The sequence below is a fragment of the Mustela nigripes genome, chromosome 6 (assembly GCF_022355385.1).
Source record: "Mustela nigripes isolate SB6536 chromosome 6, MUSNIG.SB6536, whole genome shotgun sequence".
In the NCBI taxonomy this organism is placed as follows: domain Eukaryota; kingdom Metazoa; phylum Chordata; class Mammalia; order Carnivora; family Mustelidae; genus Mustela; species Mustela nigripes.
In genome coordinates, this window is record NC_081562.1 from 41512119 (window position 1) to 41534455 (window position 22337).

Sequence of the window (22337 nt, forward strand, 5' to 3'; positions counted from 1 at the left end):
CTCAGTTGGTTAAGCAGCTGCCTTTGGCTCAGGTCATGATCCCAGCATCCTGGGATCAAGTCCCACATCGGGCTCCTTGCTCGGCGGGGAGCCTGCTTCTCCCTCTGCCTCTGCCTGCCATTCTGTATGCCTGTGCTCGCTCTCTCTCCCTCTCTCTCTCCGACAAATAAATAAAATCTTAAAAAAAAAAAATTATATCTTCAGAGCAACACAAAGTCAAGTGTATTGCCTCCTCCACACTGCAGCCCCTCACAGGCAGCTACCAAGTCTCTGGAGGTACCTTAAGTGACAGAACAATGTAAGATCTCCCAGCTATGATCTAACAAAGCTCAGAGTATAAACGTTACTATCCTCCCTATTTATCTTTCTGAAGGCTAAAATATTACACTTTTTTAGTGCCCCATTTATACTGCTGGCTTTCAGTGAAATAAATACTTTTCATACAAATGGCAATGTCTTTCCCACCTTAGCTACTGTAAATAATTTTCTGAATGGTGCTTAATTTTAGCTTGAAAAATAATTAAACTTAACTTCAGAGTTTAATTTTATGCTGTAGTAAAATAATTAACCCTTCCAAACATTTTTTTTTAAGATTTTATTTATTTACTTGACAGAGAGAGATCACAGTTAGGCAGAGAGGCAGGCAGAGGCAGCGGGGGGTGGTGTGAAGCAGGCTCCCTGCTGAGCAGAGAGCCCGATGTGGGGCTCAATCCCAGGACCCTGGCATCATGACCTGAGCCAAAGGCAGTCTTTAACCCACTGAGACACCCAGGCGCCCCCCTTCCAATTTTTTTTTTTCATCTCTAGTATGCATGGATTTTATATGAAGACATTAGAGAAGATTTCTAACTTGGAGGACAGAATGTATGGTAAAGGGTGGGTACTGGTGGGAGAGAAGGAAGATATGTCACTGGAGAAGTATTTTCTAAAATTATCTGTAATTTGCCTTGTTTTTAGTTAAGATGCTTGCTCTCCCTTAGCAACAGCCACATTTTTTTCATTATTAAAAATAAGGATACAATTTACATATAGTAGAATTCACCATCTTTTGGGCATAGTTCTCCGAGTTTTGATTAACATACACTGTATGCCAGCATGAAAATCAAGACACAGAACAGTTCTAACAAGCCCTGAAATATCCTTTTGCTCCCAGTCCCAGCCTCTAACAAACACTAATCTCTACCCCTTTATTTTTTGCTTTGCAGCAATGTCTTACAAATGGAATCATACTGATGCAGTCTTCTTTCACTTAGACAATGCATTTGACATTCACTCATGTATGTATCAGCCGTTTGTTCCTTTTTAACGCTGCCTACTATTCTATCATGGGATGTATCACAGTTTACTCATCTCCAGCTAAAGGACTAGAGTTGTTTCCAAATGTGAAGACTGTGAATACATATATTTGCATATATGTTTTTGTGTGAACATGAACTCATTTCACATGGATAAATATCTATGTGTGGGCTTCTGGAGTTTTGGTTTTTTCTTTAAAATGTTATTTAACATTTGTATATCTGATACCATAAAGATGTTTAAAAAAAAAAAGGTAATGGTGATGTGCTGCTTTGATAGATATGATAATTCTATTTTTTTCTTCAATTTTATTATGGGAATTTTTAAATATACGGTAAGTTTGAAAGAATTTTATAGTAATTTTCATTTCCCTAATGACTAATGATATTGAACAGCTTTTCATGTGCTTATGTGCCATTTTTATATCTTTTCTGGTGAAATATGTCTTATCTTTAACCCATTTTTCTAACTGGGTTGTTTGATTTCTTCACTGTTAAGTTGCAAAAAATTCTTTATACATTCTGGAAACTAGTCTTTTATTGGGATATATGGCTAGCAAATATTTTCTTCCAGTCTGTAGTTTATCTTTTCATCCTAATTAACAGAGTCTTTCATTGGACAAAAGTTTTTCATTCTAATGAAGTCTAATTGATCAGTTTTTACCTTCATGGATGATACTTTTCATGTCAAGTCTCTTGGTATAGTCCTAGATTCTGATTATTTTGTTTTTTCCTAAAAGTTTTAGTTTTACATTTAAATATGTGAACCATTTTGAGTTAACTTTTCTATACAGAATTAGTTTTGAGTAAAGGTTTATTTATTATTATTTTGCTTATGCATGTCCAAATGTTCCAACACCATTTGTTGAAAAGGTTGTTTCTCCTCCACTGAATTACTTTTGCACTTCTGTAAGTCAGTAGGCATTGATCTCTGTGGTTCTGTTGCTGGGCTCTCTATTCTGTTGCAGTGATCTAGGAATTTGCTCCTCCAACAATACCACACAGTCTTGATTACTGTAGCTACAGGGCATATCTTAAAATTCCACATAATAATTTTTTTTTCAAAACTGTTTTAGCTATTCTTGATCTATTGCCTTTCCATATAAATTTTAGATTAATCTTGGCTATAAAGACAAACAAATCTTACCAGAATTTTTATTTAATTACATTAAGTTTGTATAACATTTTGGGCACAACTGACATAGTAACTGTGCTGAGTCTACCACTTCATGAACATAGCGTGTCTCTCCATTTATTTAGATCATCGTTTATTTCTTTCATTGACATTAAAAACATTTCAGTATACAAATAACTTTACATGTCTGGTTAGATTTACACCTAAGTATTCCAATTTTTTTGAGCAATTGTAAGTAATATTGTAGTAATTTTGGAGTCCATGTGTTTATTCCAAGTATATGGAAATAAAATAAAATGTCCTGTGACTTGCTAAACTCATTTATTAGTTCCAGTTTATTTTATAGATTCCTTGGGATAGAGACAATTATGTTACCACCAAGGGGGACAATTTTATTATTTATTCCTTTCTAAACTATATGCCTTTTAATTTCCTTTTCTTGCTTTACTTTACTAGTTTCCCCCACTAAGTTGAACAGGAACAGTAAAAGGGAGATCTTTGCCTTATTCTTGACCTTAGGGAGAAATCACCCAGTCTTTCACCATTGTTAGTTGAAAGTTTTAGAAATGTTCTTTATAAAGTTCATGAAATTCTCTATTCCTATTTTTCTGAGAGTTTTATCATAAACGAACACTGATCTTTATCAAATGCTTTTTATGCATGGATATAATCATGATATTTTTCTTCTTTGTTAATAAGGGAGATTTCACTGAGTAATTCTGAATATTAAATGAGCCTTACATTGCTCTCATAAGCCCAGTTTGGTCATAGTGAGTAATTCCTTTTATGTAATGATTATTTCTATTTGTTAACATTTTGTTAAAGATTTTTAAGTATACAACTGACCCTTGAATAACACAGGGGTTGGAGTACCAACCCCCATGTAATCCAAAACCTGCATATAACTTTTGACTCCCCCAAAACTTAACTACTTATAGCCTACTATTTTGACTAGAAGCCTTATCAATAACATAAACAGTTGACTAAACATATTTTATATGTTATATGTATTATATACTGTAGTCTTATAGCAAAACTAGAGGAAAGGAAATGTTATTAAGAAAATCATAAGGAAGAGAAAATATGTTACAATATTGTATTTACCAAGAAAAAAAAAAACCTGCATTAAGTGGACAGCACAGTTGAAACCTATGTTGTTCAAGGGTCAGCTGTATATTCATGAGGATGTTTGTTTATGGTTCTTTGTTTAGTACTGTCTTTGTATGGTTTTGGTATCAGGGTAACACAGACTGTTTCCATTCTGTTACTTGCCTATGTAAGCATTTGCCAATATTCTTACACATGAAGGGAGTTTCTTATAGACAGTATATAGTTGGATCATGCATTACAATACACAGAGCCAATAACTGTATTCTATTTGGTACGTTAGAATATTTTAATTTAGGGGCACCTGGTGACTCAGTCAATTAAGCGTCTGCCTTCGGCTCAGGTCATGATCTCAGGGTCCTGGGATCGAACCCCTGCTCAGCGGGGAGCCTGCTTCTCCCTCTCCCACTTGCCCTGCCTGTGTTCCCTCTCTTGCTGTATCTCTGTCAAATAAATAAATAAAATCTTTTTTAAAAAAAAGAGAATATTTTAATTTAATGTGATTATTGACATGTTAGGGTTTAAGTCTATAATTTTACTTTTTGTTTTCTTATGTTTTTGTTTCTCTTTTTCCTGCCTCCTTGTAGGTAACTGGAAAGCTTTTCAGACTTCTTTTCAGAATTTATAATATTTTCCAGTTTATCCTTCTGTATAGCTTTTTTTAGTGGTTACTCTGTTATAGAAACATAACTTATCACACTGGTGTCATCATTTTACAAGTTCAAAAGAAGTGTGGAAATCTTACCTGCCTTTATGGCCCTCCGCCCTCCCCTGCTAACTTTACAAATTGCTTCACATATATACCTACATTTAGAAACACATCAAACAATATTATAATTTTGCCCCAACTGCCAAGCATAATTTGGAAGGAATAAGATGAGATGTCTACTACATTTATGCATAATTTCGTTTACTATGATCTTATCAAGAATTTTTCTTTTATCATTTCCTTTCTGTTTAGAGAACATTTCTTAAACATTCTTTTAGGGTAGGTCTGCTGGCAACAAATTCTCTTAATTTTCCTTTATTTGAGGATATATGGATTTCTCATTTATTCCTTTTTCCTTTTTTTTTCATTTGACAGAGATCACAAGTAGGCGGGGGGAGGGGGGTGGGAAGGAGTGGAGGCAGGCTCCCTGTTGAGCGGAGAGCCTGATGCAGGGCTCGATCCCAGGAACCTGGGATCATGAACTGAGCAGAAGGCAGAGGCTTTAACCCACTGAGCCACCCAGGCACCCCTCTCCTTTATTCTTGAAAAGTATTTTTATACTGGGTTGACAGTTCTTTCCATTCAGTACTTGGAAAATGTGCCAGTTTCTTCTGGCTTCTATGGCTTCTCATAAGAAATCCATTGTCATTTGAACTGTTTCACCCCTATTAGTAAGGAGACTTAAAGAATTTTATTGTTTGGTTTTGGTTTCCAGAAGTTTGACTATGATGTGTGGAGGCAAGATTTCTTTGAGTTTATTCTGTTTAGGGTATATTCCACTTCCTAATCTGTAGGTTGGTCTTTTGTCAAACTTGGGGATTTTGTGGGCCACTGTATCTTTTGTGTACTTTCTTAGCTCCACCCTCTTTCTTTTTCTGGGACCCTAATCATATCAATGTTAGATAATCTGTTATAACCATAGGCCCCTTAGGCTCTGTTCTTTTTTTTTTTCAATTTATTTCCTTTTGTTCTTTAGAATGTCTAATTTTTATTGTTCTAACTTCAGGGTGATTGATTCTTTCCTCTGTGCCCTCTATTCTGCTGTTGAGCCCATTAACTCAGTTTGTTAAATATTGTTTACTGTAATTTTCAGTTTTAAAATTTCCATCTGGTTCTTCTATATATTCTATTTCTATATTTCTACTTCATTGCTGAGATTACTTTTCATTTCTTTTAAGCATGTTCATAGTTATTCACTGAAGCCTTTTTGTAATGGCTCTTTAAAATCTTTTGTCAGATAATTCTAATATCTGTCATCATTTTGTTGGCATCTATTTGATTCTCTTTTCATCAGTTTCACGTCTTCTTGGTCCCTGGTATGATGAGTGATCTTCATTTGATAACTGGACATTTGGGATATAATGAACACTGGATCTTATTTAAACCTTTTCTTTAGATGGATTCCTCTCATGTAGCTTGGCAGAATAAGGGGAGTGAAGTACCTACTCATTACTGCCAGGTGGGGTGGAAGTTCAGATATCAACTTTACTGACTTTACTGCCTGAGGAGGGGATTCCTCATTACTGCTGGGCAAGGGTGGAACTTCCAGCTCCCTGTTAAACCTCTACTAATACTTCCCGGTCTGGGAAGGTTAGGAGTGCCTCATTATTGTGTCCTATGCGGTCTTCCTGATAGAGCAGGGGATGGGACCTCATTAACAGCCAGTGGGATTAAAAACTTCCAACTCCTTATTTAAACATGCTCTGTTAACAACGCCAGGAAAGAAGTTGGGGCAACTTATTACAGCCTGATAGGGTAGAAGTTTAGGGCTTTGCTGGTATGACTAACTGTGTATGAATTCTGGTATGAAAAACCATGGGGCCAGAGTTTTTTCTGCAATATTTGGCTGTGGTATAAAGTTATTTTCTGAAGTCTCTATCTTGCTAAGCTGACTCTTTTGTGAAGATTCTTTAGCCAGAGAGCAGGATTTTGTTGGAGCCCTTTTGGTTTGTATCCATTTGTAATTCTAGGTTGTTGGTTTTGTCAGCTCTGCTTTTGGGATATATGAGGCAAAAAAGAGAACACATTTTTCAGGTCCTGAGCTCCCTATCCATTCAGTCTTTTTCTTTTCATCTCCCAGAGTTTCCCTACATTTGTTGTGTATGTAATGTCCAGGTTTTTCAGTTGTGCTTAGTATGGAAGAATAGGATAAGTACAGCTTCTCCATCTTCAGCTTATTTTCATATAATCAATAATCAATATTAAAGTAGACAATATGTGAGATTTCCACTGTTAACGAAAGGGATTGGGGGTTTTTAAGTATTGAAAAATACAATTTAGAGATTTCCTTCTAACTTATTATTAAGCACTTATTTAGGAGGCACTCGCTCTCTCTACCTCTGCCCCTCCCCTGTGTCTAAAATCTAATAACCTTAAAATCCAAGAGCTTTTAAAATAGTTTTCTAAAATTAAGTTTCTCTCTACATCTATCTACTAGCACTGTCCAAAAATATTTTTCCCCTATTGGGTTGACTTATTTTTAGTAAAATGGTACTGAATCCTAGGTGTAACTATTTCTTGTTTGGTTTTAAATACAGAACATACTTTATGGATTAGCAAATCAAGTCATGTTTATGATTTAAGTATTTCTAATGAGATGAAAAGGAAACAGTCTATATAAATACAAATACTTACACAAAGCACGCAATCACTGTATGTTCTTATTTAGTAATCTTTTCTAAAAATGTAATATATTTTAAAATACTAATGCAAAAAACACCACCAAAACAAAAATAGGAACACTTGGCTTCTGAACTGATCACAATAATAGACACATGTTAATGAAATTGTGCTAAACTCTTTAATGAAGTTCTCTCTTAATTTTTTATTTTTTTGAAGATTTATTTTAGGAGCACCTGGGTGGCTCAGTGGGTTAAAACCTCTGCCTTCAGCTCAGGTCATGATCCCAGGGTCCTGGGATCAAGCCCCGCATCAGGCTCTCTGCTCCGTGGGGAGCCTGCTTCCTCCTCTCTCTCTGCCTGCCTCTCTGCCTACTTGTAATCTCTGTCTGTCAAGTAAATAAATAAAATCTTAAAAAAAAAAAAAAGATTTATTTTAGAGAGAGAAAGAACGAGTGGGGGGGGGGGCAGAGGGAAAGAGAATCCCAAGCAGACTCCATAGTTAGCGCAGAGTCCCACACAGCCTGTGAACATGATCCAAGCTGAAACCAAGAGTTGGATGCTCAACTGACTGTACAACCCAGGCATCCCTGAAGCTCTCTTTTTAAAAAGAAATCATATCCAAACACATAAACATGACAGTTCTTGTTGCTATAAAAAGTAACTACATATTATTAAACATCTAGAATTTACAAAGTCATTTTTATCTGACAATGTATTTTTAAAAAATCCTTTAGAATATTTACACTGAACAAAATGAAGGCATAAATATTATGGGATTTTCCAAAGCAATACAAGACACTTTTGTTATAAGCTTAGTTACAAAGAGATATCAGGATTTATTTACTGTGTTGAAAAAATTCCTTTAAATCCTAGAGAACAAAGCAAAATTAATGAAAATTGAAAAATAAACCATTTTCTGTTATATCTAATAGTAAAATGAAAGAGTTAACACGACATGCAAAAACTGCTCATTATTCTCAACTATGGGTTTGAAAATAAGCAAGTTGTTTTTTTAGATTTTATTTATTTATTTGACAAAAAGAAAGCAGGACAGAGAGAGCACAAATGGGGAGAGGGAGAGGAAGAAACAGTCTCCCTGCTGAGCAGAGGACCCTGGGATCATGACCTGAGCAAAAGGCAGACGCTTAACAGAGCTACCCAGGCATCTTGAAAGGCAAGTTTATACACTATAAATCTGACTTTTCTCATGCTAAAGTAATGACCAATGGTTTTAATGCACTACGGAAGTCTGAACTATAAATAAATGAGACATGTTTTCACGTTTTCCTTTGTCCAAATCTTGTCATTTTGTCCTGATAACACACAGATAATTAACTTTAAATAAACAGTATTACCACTAGAACAAACTAAATAAAAAGGTACTGAAGGCGTAATGTCTTCAACTTGTGATTCCTGAAAAATTAGCCAAATATCTCGTCAATTAATTTAGTATTATAAAGAAACTGTCAGCTGATTTTTACATTTTTAAAAGGAAAGAAACTTTTAAGGAATATAGGCCCCTCTTTGGGGGAAATATTCTTATTTTTGAAATCATATTATTATAATTAGGTAATTGAACCAACAGTCATACAGTTTAACCTTGAAGGTATATGGAAGATCTAAAACAGGCTTTCCACAGAGAAGTGAAGAATATAAGTTTCTCTCACTCTAAAAAAGTTACAACATATCACAAAAGAATGGGCAGCTTGAATCAATTAGAGTTGTGAACAGTTTAAAAAGATTATGTATTTGGACTATAATTTTTCATAGTTTATTACCAATTAATAAATGCACTTAAACATGAAGGACTTACTATCTCTCCATTGCTTAACAAAGGACAGTTGAATCAATGAACTAAAATTTATGTTAGCTTATAGATTTAAACAATTTTAATTGTTTAGATTAACAAATTTAAACAATTTTACATATAACCATCCTTCTTAATTATCAAATTACCAAGTAGGTAGAGCCCTGAAAAACTTTGCCATCTGACTTTGTCCTGAGTAATTTAGTATTTTAAAAATTACACTGGCCGGGTGCCTGGGTAGCTCAGTGGGTTAAAGCCTCTGCCTTCAGCTCAGGTCATGATCCCAGGGTCCTGGGATCGAGCCCCACATCGGGCTCTCTGCTCAGCAGGGAGCCTGCTTACCCCTCCCCTCTCTCTCTGCCTGCCTCTCTGCCTCCTCGTGATCTCTGTCTGTCAAATAAATAAATAAAATCTTAAAAAAAAAAAAATTACACTGGCCAATGGCAAAATTAAAAGCTAAAGCTGCTCAGCTAAGAAAGTATGCCTGTGAATTTTACTTAAAAAGATTATACGCTGAAAATCTTCAAACATGAATTTACCTTATCAGCTTTCAGCTTTCTAAGGAAGGATGGATTGTCATATCCTTTTGCTTGTCTCGCCTCTTGCAAATGGTTGATCATCCACACGTTTTTTCTCTGCTTTGCCAAATCAAGTGCTGATTCACCCTGATAAGCAGAAAAAATTCACATTAAAAGTAAAAAGTAAAATATTTTAGTTATTTTTAAAGTACTCCCATAAAAATAAATTGAACAATTAGTTCATTAACATTGTTTTAATATTAGGCAAAGTCAAATACTAAAAGAATCTAAATCATTACTTATTATTATGCTTTCCCATTCAAGGTACAATCAGTAAATGTATTTACTTGTCTTATTCTATAGATTCTATTTCTGGTTGCATTTTCACTTATATTAAAGTAAATCAAAAAGTAGGTATTTTACCACCTGCTGGATCAGAGGCTATCATTCAGTTTATTAGTTATATTGTTTCTTTAAGGGTTTTATTAGTAACACTTACTACTACAAAACATCCAACTATCATACCAAATTGCCAAAAACCTCTCAGTTTAATTTCAGTAATGACGAAGGTCTGAAGACAACAGGGAAGAAAAAGAAAAGTCAACTTCTATTTCTACTATTGTTGTACTGGCATTCTGACCATCTTAAATTCATTCACCTATCCAGGAATTTCCAAAGAGAATGAGAACAGTAACAAAAAATAATGAAACTCAAGTTACGAACCTACAGCTCCCTTTAATCTCAAGAAGAATGCCAAAGAGTATATAAGTGAAAAGAACTAAGTGCTTCATAGATAGAAATAAGACATAAGCGTCCCCAATTCTAGATTCATGCTTCTTTTTTACTTTATTAATTTAAAATCTTATTTCTCATTGTCTATTGTCAGACACCTACATTTCTATTCTATTTGATATTTTTCACTATTTACCCACTTCTTTAAATAGAAAAGCAAAATGAAAAATTTTGTGTGTCAAAATTTTGAGAATGTATGGATAAATGTTCAAAATTAGTTAATAAAAAAGGAAAATATCGAAATTTTATTTTGAAAAACTAGATAAAAACAAAAAAAATAAGCCTTGCAGTGCCTTACTTATAGGGATGATTATCAAGTATAAAGTACTCTTTATATAAAGAAAAACACTAAAAAACAAAAAACAAACAACAAAATAAGCACAGCCACCAATAGCAACAACTGTAACAACACACCAATAATGACAAAAAGCCCAACCAATCCTTTAGTAAAAGGTCAACAGTATTTAATAAGGAATGGGCTAATCTAGATGAGTCTTCCACAATAGGGATATTTATGGTAAAATATCTCCTTGCCTACTCAAAACTTCTATCACCTAAGTTGTAAGAACCAGCTAATTAATCCAAACTATAAAGATTACCTGAATAAAAGCAATCCCTTGGGTAACAATTCCCAGAGGATATCCTGCTGTTGCCTCGGTCCAGCTGAGCATCCCTTCCACTAGAGGGCCATGTGACACCTAAGGATTGCCTAGATAAAAAGATGGAGGGAGCTTTAAGAAATCTTCCAACTACTACTCCTCTAGTCTTCTGACTGCTTTTGTGTAGTTCTTTTATTCGGCTGGTAAAATAAACAAGCAATTAATGTAAAGAATGATACTAAAGCTCAGGTTCTGAATTAAGTCTATATTTGATTACTCCATGTATCGGCCAAAATAGTAAATGATAATAACAAGAGGAATAACAACAAGAATCATGGAGTATTTATAGACTATATAACTGGTAATAAAAGAACTTTTTCAAAGGTTTTGGTGAGATAAACATAATGGAAGGTGGAGGGTGGAAAATAACTTTTTGTCTGAGAGTGGATTTCATTATTAAAACTAAAGAAAATTCTTTCTTGGAGACCATCTAGGTCAGGTACTTAAGAGGTAAAGAAAACCATTTTTAGGAAAAAAGTTTCTTACCTCATTTCAAGAAACCATATAAGAGTCTTTTAATCTATTAACAAAGCTTTTACAGCCTGCACAAAGTAAAAATTATGTTGTTTGATAAGTTTTAGAAAGAAAAAACTGGAAATGCTTGGGCAGCCTTCAGAGATTAGCTGTTCTCCCAAAATTCATCTAAATTTATCCATATAACCAAAACATGTGGAGGGGGATACAACATTATTTTTTAAAAATTCACAAATGAGATGCTACCATAAAGAGGAATTACTGCATGGTTCATTAAAAAAATATATATTCTTAGTTTCCCAAGTCACTTTTCCTTCCCTTACTGTTATCCCTTCACAAGACTTGGATTTATTCCATGTAACTGTTATCTGGGGCCATGGTTCTTAAATTCTTCTGAGTCATAGTTGATGAAAGCCATTGGCCTTCTCCCCAAAAAGTACTGATAAAAGTAATTTTTTGTAACAATTTATGGGCCTACCCTCTAACCAAAATTCTCTGGTAGGTCCCAAATTAAGAATTTCTAATCTAAAGTATATGGTCATTCCTATGCCTTCTAAGAATCAAAGTAGCATTTTAAAGTAACCTTATTTTGGAAAAAAAAAATCATTTATTTATATATTAGAAGAATGGAATTCCTTATTCAAATAACTAATTTACAAAGGTAAGTATCTAATATAAAGACAGATTTCTAAGAAACAAATTCTATCTTATTTAGCAAATAGCTACTTTAGAAGAAATAGGATCAACTAACTATAGTCGTTTAATTATAACTATAGCTGTATAACTATAATACAAAGTATAATTTTTCATATTCTTTAAAGAATTCAACTTTTACTCCTATTACAGCCATATCCAGATTTGCAGACTACATCTTTTTGGTTATAATTCATGATTATCAATTAGACTCTCTTTCTTAACACTTAAAATAAAAAATGGAAAAATATACAGGTATAGATCAACTTTATTTGTCAAATTCCTGGACAAAGAATCTAGATTGTTTTTAGTTAATGAATTTTTCCCTTTTGAAATTCACAGCAATTTGTTTATTAAATTAGCCTGCCATTCCACATAGCTAAAAGGCACACTTCATATTACATATGACTAAAATAGAGCCAATTCCTATCACCCCCCCAAGAAAGTCTTCTTCAGTCTTCAAAATCTCAATATATATCACAAGACATTTATTTAGTCATCAAGACTGCCTTTCGTCTTCATATCTAATCTACTCCAAACTATCATTTCCAAATCCACAAATCTATTAAAATTGCAGGCCAAACTAACATCAGCTGCCCGATTTATTAAAATGGCCGAACTGATCCTCAGTCATCCCCTCCATTTTCTTAATTCTTCAATGCATTCTCCATCAGCAACCAAAGTAGTCTTTTAAAAATACTTAAAACACAAAGATTATAAAGCCATCCTTCACAAATCGTTCCAACTCCTTTTCATGACTGAGAACATAATTAAAGTTCCTTATCATGGCCTTGCGTGATCTGGCATCTAGCTGAGTAACTTCACTCCTCTGCTCACTGCACTCAGCCCACGCTGTCATTTTCTGTACCTCTAACAGCAAGCTTACCTTGCTGGCCTTGGGACTTGCATTTACAGGCTCCTCTACCTGGAAAGTTTTTTCCCACTTATCTTTGTATAACCGATCCCTTCTCATTCAGACAAGTCTCAAAGCAAATGTCATCTCCTCAGAGGTATTCACAAGTCACTCACAGCCCTCATCACTGCACATTTGCGTGTATGCATGCACATGTGTGTTTATATTACAATTACAATTAATTGCTCCTTAATATAACGTAAATTCTGAGAGAATACGAACTTCAGCTATTTTATACACGTGGACTCCCCAGCACTAATATTTGTTAAATGAATGAATGAATGGTCTCCATTGGAAGGTGGTGACTAATCTGCAGCATAATAGGAATGCCAGAGTCCACCAGAAAAAAGAGTTGATACTTATTTCATCTTTTAACTTCCACAAAAAGTACATTTTAAAACAAAAATCTACTTTTCCAACAGTGTGGATAGAAAGATTATTTTTACTCTGAAAGTATTAAATGTTCCCTGAGCAACTGAAGCAACTCCTTAGACTTTATTTCCTTTAAAAATAATGTCATTCCAAATAAGTCAGAGGAAAATAAACACCATATGATCTCACTTGTATGTGGAATCTAAAAAACAAAACAAACAAAACAAAACCAAGCTCACTAATACACAGAACAGACTCATGGTTGCCAGAGCAGGGTTCAGGGGTGGGCGAAGGCAATTGAAACACACAAACTTCTAGTTTTAAAATAAGTCAAGTCCTGGGATGTATTTATAGCACAGTGCCCCTTCCTCTACTCACCTCCCCCCCAACCATGCTTGCTCGTGCACTCTCTCAGAAAAAATAAGTTCCATGTGCACATTAATTTTATAACACTGTAACTCTGGAAGTATTCATATGAACCATAATAATCAAGAAAGTTACATTCGAGGAGCACCTGGGTGGCTCAGTCGGTTAAGCCTCTGCCTTTGTCTCAGGTCATATTCCAGGGTCCTGGGATTGAGTCCCACATTAGGCTCCCCGCTCAGCAGGGAGTCTGCTTCTCCCTCTTCCCCATCTCTCCCCCTGCTCATGAGTGCTCTCCCTCTTTCTCAAATAAATAAATAAGTAAATAAATAAAAAGAAAGCTATATTGGAGCTTATCCTATCTTGGTACCAAATAATTCATGTACCTGAACCTGCAAAACATTAAAAATATAAGGCTCAAACCATATAAATCATCTCAAATCTCTCTCTTACCATTATCTTTCTGTTGAAATTCATTACAGATTTCTTCTGCTAAGTCTAATAAAAGTTTATGCAATAGTTAATGTGAAGTGCAAGGGTTCATTATTTATTTGAAAAGACATTAAATTTATGGGGCGCCTGGGTGGCTCAGTGGGTTAAGCTTCTGCCTTCAGGTCATGATCTCAGGGACCTGGGATCGAGGCCCGCATCAGGCTATCTGCTCAACAGGGAGCCTGCTTCCCTCTCTCTCTCTGCATGCCTTTTCGCCTACTTGTGATCTCTCTGTCAAATAAATAAATAAATTTTTTTAAAAAAGACATTAAATTTATAAACCACACTTCAAATACTTAAAGATCACGATCCAAGTGAATTACCTAAATTCTATATGGACAGAAAAGATATTTTTAAGTGATCTAAAAATACACACTACTAGCTTCAAATTTCAGAGCTGTAGAGTCATGTTGTCACAATTTTTAGTATTCTTGTAATTTCAGTATATTGCTGAGGCTCTTGGCAGAGTCTATGGAGACTCAACATTTGCCATAATAAAACTGGTTCTATCTTTTTAATAATATTCATACTAAATATTTTGAAATACATTCCTGGGGCATGATCATTTTGAGAATGGCTGCCCAGTACTGAAGAGAAGGAAAATAATGCTCTAAAGCAATTCAGATATAAAACATAAGGTAATTTTTTCTTATGGGGATATTGATTAGCCTTAATCAAACTCATTTGTCTGATCCTTCAGCCCTTGTGATCAGCCTAATTTACTAATCACATTGTTATGAACTTTTCTGAGCTTCCTACTTAAAAACATTTGGAAAAGTAAAATTTTTTCTCTATAATTTAAGAAGTGGCAGAGAGGTTTACTAGCAGAGTTATGAATACTAGCTTAGAGATAAAATTCACGACTACAAAAATCTTCATTCAATCTGTCAACAAATATTTAGAGTGCCCCTCATGTGTCAGGTACTATGGAAATAGACTTTCCTCTTTTCGTATTTTACTAGTAGATATTAAGCCACTCTGATCACTTTGAGTAGAGACAAAAGGACTCGAAATTTTAAAAAGAAAGAAAATACATGGCTTTCTCAATTTTTTATAGTTTCCAACAAGATATTTAATATTTACTTTTAACTAAATATTTTTAATTAAACTCATTTTTAAAAATTGGTTAAAATTTTAAGTACATTAGGCTCCATATAGCTAGTCTAAACTATATTATTTTAGTAGTTCAAACTAGAGTAATCAAATACAGAAAGAATTATTCACTAGAAGATAAGTAGATGCCCTGATCCAGCAGGAGATAAACTACTTTTTGATTGCCATTTCAGATTATTACGTGGCTCAAATCTCTTTCAAATTTAACTAGCACATATCCCTTAAAAATTTAAGAAACATGACTCAGAAAATACTATGGTTTATAAGCCAAAATTAAAGAACATTTGTCAAAGGGTACAAAGTTATTTATGAATTTACATTACTGAAAGATGATGTTTGAAAGTTTAAAGTCATTTCACAGAAAGATTTGCTCAAAGATATGGTGGATCCTGAAGCTTTAAACATGAGAATGGTTAACCAAAATTTAAAACTACCGAAAGAATTTTCTTCCAAGTACTCATAAAATGTCTACAAATTTCTAAATGTTCAGAGTATAAATGTTAATTGTGTTTTGTTCTTAGATAATTTTGTATACTTTTCCTGGATTAATCCAAAATATGGAGTATGTGGGGACTCTCCTATAAACATCATAAAAGTGTCTATCAAATTTAAAGGTCTTGACCTTTAAAATAAGATGAAAACAAATCAAAGAATTGCATAATGTGGTTTACCTACAAACTTGTGATTCTCCATACTGATCTTAAAGAAACCAGAAAACAATTCCCTTTAGCTATGAAGATATGGATTATAAAAACAAATTTTCAGAAGTCAGTAAGAATTCACTAACGAAAAAGGCCATCAAAATCTGAAAATTACTTCAACACTAAAAGACAAAAGTAAATAAACCAGTCTTTCCAAAGAAATTCTTGCATGGAAGCATAGGGTTAACCTTAAATAAGAGGTTTCTTCCATTTTTGACAGTCTGTGAAAAAATCTATTTTTTACTGAGAAATTAAGATCTTAATAACATCTCACATAGCATAATCAATACAGGATATTTTTACCTTGATGTTCTGGGCATCAACATTAGCCCCAGCCTCCAGAAGAAGACTAATGACTGTGGTATTCCCTGCTAGTACTGCCCAATGCAAAGCAGTGTTTTTGTGATACTTGTCACCAAGGTTAACTGAAACATTGAATGTTAAAAGCAATCTAGTTGGATCCACACTGAAAAGGAAAAAAAAAAAAACAACAACAACAACCCTAATTTCAATTATAGAAATCATTACAGATACTAAACTGATCGTGGTTGTATTTGCATTCCATCTTGGAACACTTCTATTCTAACCTATACTCAACCTTATAATAGGTATTGAGAGAATATTCTAATATGAAGTATTAAGTATGTGCAACACCATGAGAGGGCATACTTGGTCCTGACAATTTCTAATTTTGATTAGGGAGTAAGGTCATTAATATTTATATAATTAAACAAGTAAATGTTTAAATTTAAATCTGGATTGCTACAAAAATGTTTGCTGGCAACTTACTAATTAATAATTTAAACCTGCCAGTATACAAATAACATGAAAAAACTAATTTGAAGATAAAATAACATCTTTCCTTCTTAAAAACTGCTAAAAGAGGAATAAATTAAGAATACTACAATTACCAAGATCAAGGTAAGCACAGAGACTCAAACATCAAAAAGGTAATTTATTATATTTCATAGTAAGAATTTTAAATATTAACAAATAGAACATTAACTACTTTTTCTCATCATTTATTTTACATTTTAATATGCTGAAAATGATATGAACAAATATTTTATAATGACTACATACCTATGTGTTCTATAAGCTGCCCACATTAAAGGTGTCATTCCATTCTGATCCATCATATCTACATCCTGATAGAATAAAAAGAAAAAAGTCAGACGGTAAAAATTTCTAAGTTCCTACCAAATTTACTCAGAAAAATCTAACTTACATATCACAGGAGAAGCCAATAACACTCCTCAATCAAGGCTGATTAATGAAAATTTTAACTTTTTTTCAAATAAAACTATTTATTGTCACTAAATATTTTAATTAATAGGCATATATTTAATTGACTATAAATATGTATTTAATTAACATATATTTACAGACTTCCTTTTTCAGATGGTTTAATCACCCTTTCAATGTTTTACATTTAAAGATCTTGACCTACTCTTCACCTTTCATCCACAGAGTATAAGTTAAATGATTTAAGTCTGTGAAAAATTGATTAAACTAATTCATGATAAGAGGGAATAATGAGACCCTGTTTATTTCTAGGCATTTCAAAACAAAAAATAAAGACTTATCTTTTCAATAAACTCAAAGTCTGTTTGCCTTTTATTGTTATGCACGTACATTTTTAGAGTCAAATAATTCTGAAAAATTGGTGGTAGTAAAGCAATTCTCTGCCTTACTCCCCACTATTTTCACCTCTTTTAGCCCTTAACATCTTAAATAAGATGCTTGAATTGCTACTTTTTGATTTTTCAGTTTTAGGCATTATCTTCTGAGAGTTCAGTATGCAAAAAGAGAATTCCGCTCTTTACTCTTCCTGGCTCATCACAAATATGCACCTCTCTATTCTTTCAAGAGATCTATTATATTTTGGGTTATAAAAATGTTTGATATTTACATTATTATAAATGTATATGAATACTATTCCGAGCAAAATCGTGTAGTAAACTATGATTATTTTTCTTCTCCTAGCCAACTTTTTGCTTTCATATGGTACTTCCCCCCCACCCCACTTTTGCTTTGTTTTTTAATAAATTACAATTAAAACTACCATCTATTCAACCAAAATTCTTCCCTAGTTATCTAAATCTCCTTCCAAGACATCCTGATGCATCTGGGATTCTATCAGTTTCACTTCCCTAAAACTCTCTCTCCTGACTCCAACCTGGACTATATATTATGCTATATGCCTGAGACATCTGTCTCATTATCTAGAACAGGTTCTCTGACAATTAAACTTATATTAACTTATATTAAATTCATCTTTGTATTCTCAGTGCCCAGCAGAGTAAATGATCAAAAACCATTTGCTAAGTGAAAAAACATGTTTATCTACCTATTTGTTTGGGAAGGGCATAGGGTTTAGAATAAAGCAGACATGGTTTTGAATTCTTAGGTGCACCACTTAATAGCTATAAGACTAGCAAAATTACTTTAATTCTCTATGCTTCAGCTTCCTCATCTAAAAATGCAAATATAAATAATGGCTTCGTAAGACCCCTGTGATGATTAAATGGAATAATGTGTGTAAAGCACCTAGTCTATTAACCTAGAAGATAAGAGACATTCAATAGACAGTAAGTTTCCTCTTCTTCCCTTCCCCATTGCCCATTCCTGGATTATATAAAGGCAGCAGTTCTAATCCAAATTGTGTTATCTAATACACCAGCCAGTGCAGAGAGGACAGAGTTATAGTGAGTATGCTGCACCACACTCTATACCTCTATACAGCAGTTGTCTGTGAGCCACAATTATTGATGGGAATATGTCTCAAATGTGAACATTAACCAAGGGTACTGAAGCAGAAAAAATGCTGAGAACCAGTACATTAGACAAACTAGAACACACATCATTAGTCTTAGTCCCTCATCAAGAATACTATAATCAAAAGTTACACTTATCCATTATAAATACATTTACGGATTTACATTAACTGTGGTTGGGAGGATCTTATGTAACCTATTTCCAATATACACATTAAATAAAAATCTTTAAGAAAATCTGAAAAATGACAAGCTTCCTAGTTTTTTATATGAGTCAAGTACTGTAACTTATTTTATTTCCTTTAGGGTCCTAATTTCAAGAGAGCACAACTAAATGTGATGTAACAAACACGCTAAGTTCTTGTTTTAGTTTCTTCCTCCTTCTTAGTTGTCTTTTCATATCCTTCTTAAAAAGTGACAGCATTAAAAAATATCAGTAAGTGAAATTAAAAATGTAAAATAATGCCATATCTCTAGAGTACTAAAAGAAAAATGAAATTCAACCTTTTCTTTCTTTGGGTCGGGGTTTAAAACTTGGTACTTCTTTTCGAAGTTCAGCCTGGACGTATGGGTATTCTCTATTAGGAAGAATTAACAAGCCCAGATCAAAAGCTTATGGGGATTCCATGATCAACAGGGCTCCATAACTTAGCATTTTCCCTTTTCTCCTGAAAATCATCCAAAAGAATTGGTAGTGAGCACTAAATATATTTTAACAGTATAACTAAAATGAAACAAATGTGAAGAACAGAATGACAAACTAAATGGAAATGTTATATGCCCTAAGAATATAAAACTGATACAAATAACAAAAAATGGAGAAAATGGAAAAAGGTTGAAAAGAAAGTGCAAGTACCTAATCTGTAATAGCTATGAGTCAAAGAATATTATTTAAAGCTGAAAAATCAAGTAATAGAAACGTGGTTATAGCTATCAGAAGAAAGTTAACACTAAAAAAAACAGTATTATATACAACTAAAGTCAGTGGAAGGGAAGAGAAAGAAAAAATAAAAATATACTAATTTTATTATTACTTATAATTGGGAACTAATCAGAACTAATAAAATTTGAGCAAATATCTGATTGAAGTAAGACAGAAAGATAACTGTGTAACCTTCTAAGGAAAGGATTTACCAAGCAGAAGATAAGATCAAGCACAAAGGCCTAAAGAAAACAGCATATTAGAGCTGTTCAAGGAACAGCAGGAAGACTGGTGTGTCAAAGCAGAGTACAGGGGAGATGACAAAAGATAGGCCTGAGAGGTATCTCAGACAAGACCACAAGTGACAGCATTAAAAAATATCAGTAAGTGAAATTAAAAATGTAAAATAATGCCATATCTCTAGAGTACTAAAAGAAAAATGAAATTCAACCTTTTCTTTCTTTGGGTCGGGGTTTAAAACTTGGTACTTCTCTAGGGAAGGACTTTGGACTCCATTCAAAGTATGATGTGATGAACACTAGAGTTTGCTTTTATAATTAGTGTACACATGGAAAAAATTCTGGGAAAATATATACTAAATTGTTAAGAGTGATCTCAGTGGGGGAAGCAGTAAGAGAAGAGGTGGAGTTTCATTTTCTAAGTCATATTGTCTTATGTTTGAGTACTTTACAGCATGTTATTTCTGTAGCAAACAAAAACAAAAACAAAAACAAACTTATTTATGAAAAAGAAAACAAACTGCCAGACTTTTATTATCATGCATTTATTATTGAAAAGGTGCTGTGACAAATAGAAATCCCTGTCCCTTGAGAATTTTATAGCCAACATCCTCTACCAGAGTTAAAAGGTTATTACTGAAACATCCAAACCTCAGAATCAAAAAGCTAACAAAAAGACAAAAACCAAAAGAAAAAGTGAATGTGTTATTATAAATTTATACCCGCAAAATAAAAGGCCACTAACGACAATACATGCTGTAATCATGTATTACAGCACCATCTACTGTTCCAAACCCCAGTCTAGAAGAAACTTGGGAGAACAAATGTAATCTGCGGCAGCTGGTATCCAAACATGGCCCTCAACAAACCTCACTTGATAGTATACCCATATGTTCCCACAATGAACGTGAACTGGCCCTGTTACTTGCTTTAACTGACAGAATGGAACAGAAATGTTGCCGTGCCAGTTCAAGACATAAGACTTTAAAAAGGCAGAGAGCTTCTGCTTTTGTTCTTTGGGGAGCTCCCACCACGTAAGGAGTCTAGTTTCCTGTTAGAAAGACTACGTCCAGGAGTACCATGGAGAAGGAACTCTGAGACTACATGGAGAAAAAGAGAGGACTTGCTATCTCAGCACTCCAACTGAACCCAGCCTTTTAGCCATTCATATTAAGGCATAAAGTATGTTAGTGAGCCATCCTCCATTCCAGTCAAGACCCAAATGCCCGTATTCCACAGCCATCATCACAAGGTAAAGAACCACCCAGCCAAGCCCAGTCAACCCAAGGTAATAAATGGCTGGTATTATTCTAAAGCCATTAGATTTTGGGGGTAGTCTGTAAACACCATATTAGATAATAACCTCCTCTTCCAGCAGTTAGCCAGCCTATGCCTCTTACACTATAATGCACAATGCACAACTATCATTGTGAGTGACTGCCAACAATAAATACTTTAAGCATTCATAAAATCAATACTATTTAAATTCTAAATCTGCATAAAATTTAAAATAAACGTTAATAGCAACGAATTAAAATCATTTGTCTTACTCTTATGATGAGATCCTTAGCTACAAAGCTAATGTTTAAGTATAACCAGAGAAAACACATGAAAGAATAACTGAATGACATTAATTTCAACAAAATACATTTATTACAAAAACATGGTATATATAGACTGGTACCTGTTTAATGTGACTACAGTCGGTACATATTCACGAAAAATCAGGAAGAACCACTTAAATCATGAGAAGTTTCCTGACATGTAAGAAGTAGCATTATATTATGAGCAGAAACATAGAAACTGATCCTAAAGAATTCATCCCCCACTCGGAGAAGTAACTTAACAGAGAAAATAACCAGTAAAATGTTCAAAAAAGTATAAATAAATTCAGAGTATATATTCAAAAGATGTAAGTAAGTAAAGGAAAAAATAGATACCTAAATTTTCTTATTTCTGGGATTCAACTCTCATCATTCTCAGAAATAAATGAATCATAATGGATCATTATCTGCTTCCTGATTATCTTTCTTATTTTTAACTTAACTATATTTATTACCTCAATATCAAACTAACTATATTATTTATTCTCTTTATCCACCAGAAAGAACTATTTAAATATCACCAGGTTGTTACACTTGTAACACCAATGATATTAGGCGTTTAAACCATGAAGAACATCGGGTTAAAATCCACACCATTGTGATTTTTTTTACCTGTCCTTTTGCTATGAGATAAGCAACAATTGAGGTATGTCCAAACTGAGCAGCCAGATGAATACAGCTACATCCTTCTCCATCAATTAATGAAGGATCTGCACCATATTTCATTAGTTGCACAACCATAGATAGATGGCCTTGTCTAAAACATAAAAGAATAAACACTTAAATATATAAGATTATTTCAAACAGGATCTCCTGGAAAGATCTTTCTTAAATAGGGGAATGGTGGAAAAGATATACAATTTTTTCAAAGTTTCTTAAGATATGTATATGTCAAGACGTGCTTAGTATTTTACAGTTCTTAAGTCTCAACCAAAAAAGTCTTTTAAATTTTATGCAGATACTTATAACTTCTTTAAATATGTAATAAATAGTTACTATAGTCTATTAATCCTATTCAAATATAATCTTAG

At 33.6% G+C, this 22337-nt stretch overlaps 1 protein-coding gene across 1 annotated transcript in view; it reads right to left on the reverse strand.

Moving 5' to 3' along the window:
- ZDHHC17 (zinc finger DHHC-type palmitoyltransferase 17) overlaps positions 1 to 22337 on the reverse strand; it is an 87873-nt gene that overhangs the window by 24629 nt on the left and 40907 nt on the right. The window contains exons 5-8 of the mRNA XM_059402416.1: positions 21919 to 22063; positions 16848 to 16912; positions 16068 to 16230; positions 9214 to 9339 (exon numbers count right to left, since the gene is read on the reverse strand). Of these exons, the coding sequence (XP_059258399.1) occupies positions 9214 to 9339; positions 16068 to 16230; positions 16848 to 16912; positions 21919 to 22063 (499 nt within the window). The remainder of the gene's footprint in view (positions 1 to 9213; positions 9340 to 16067; positions 16231 to 16847; positions 16913 to 21918; positions 22064 to 22337) is intronic.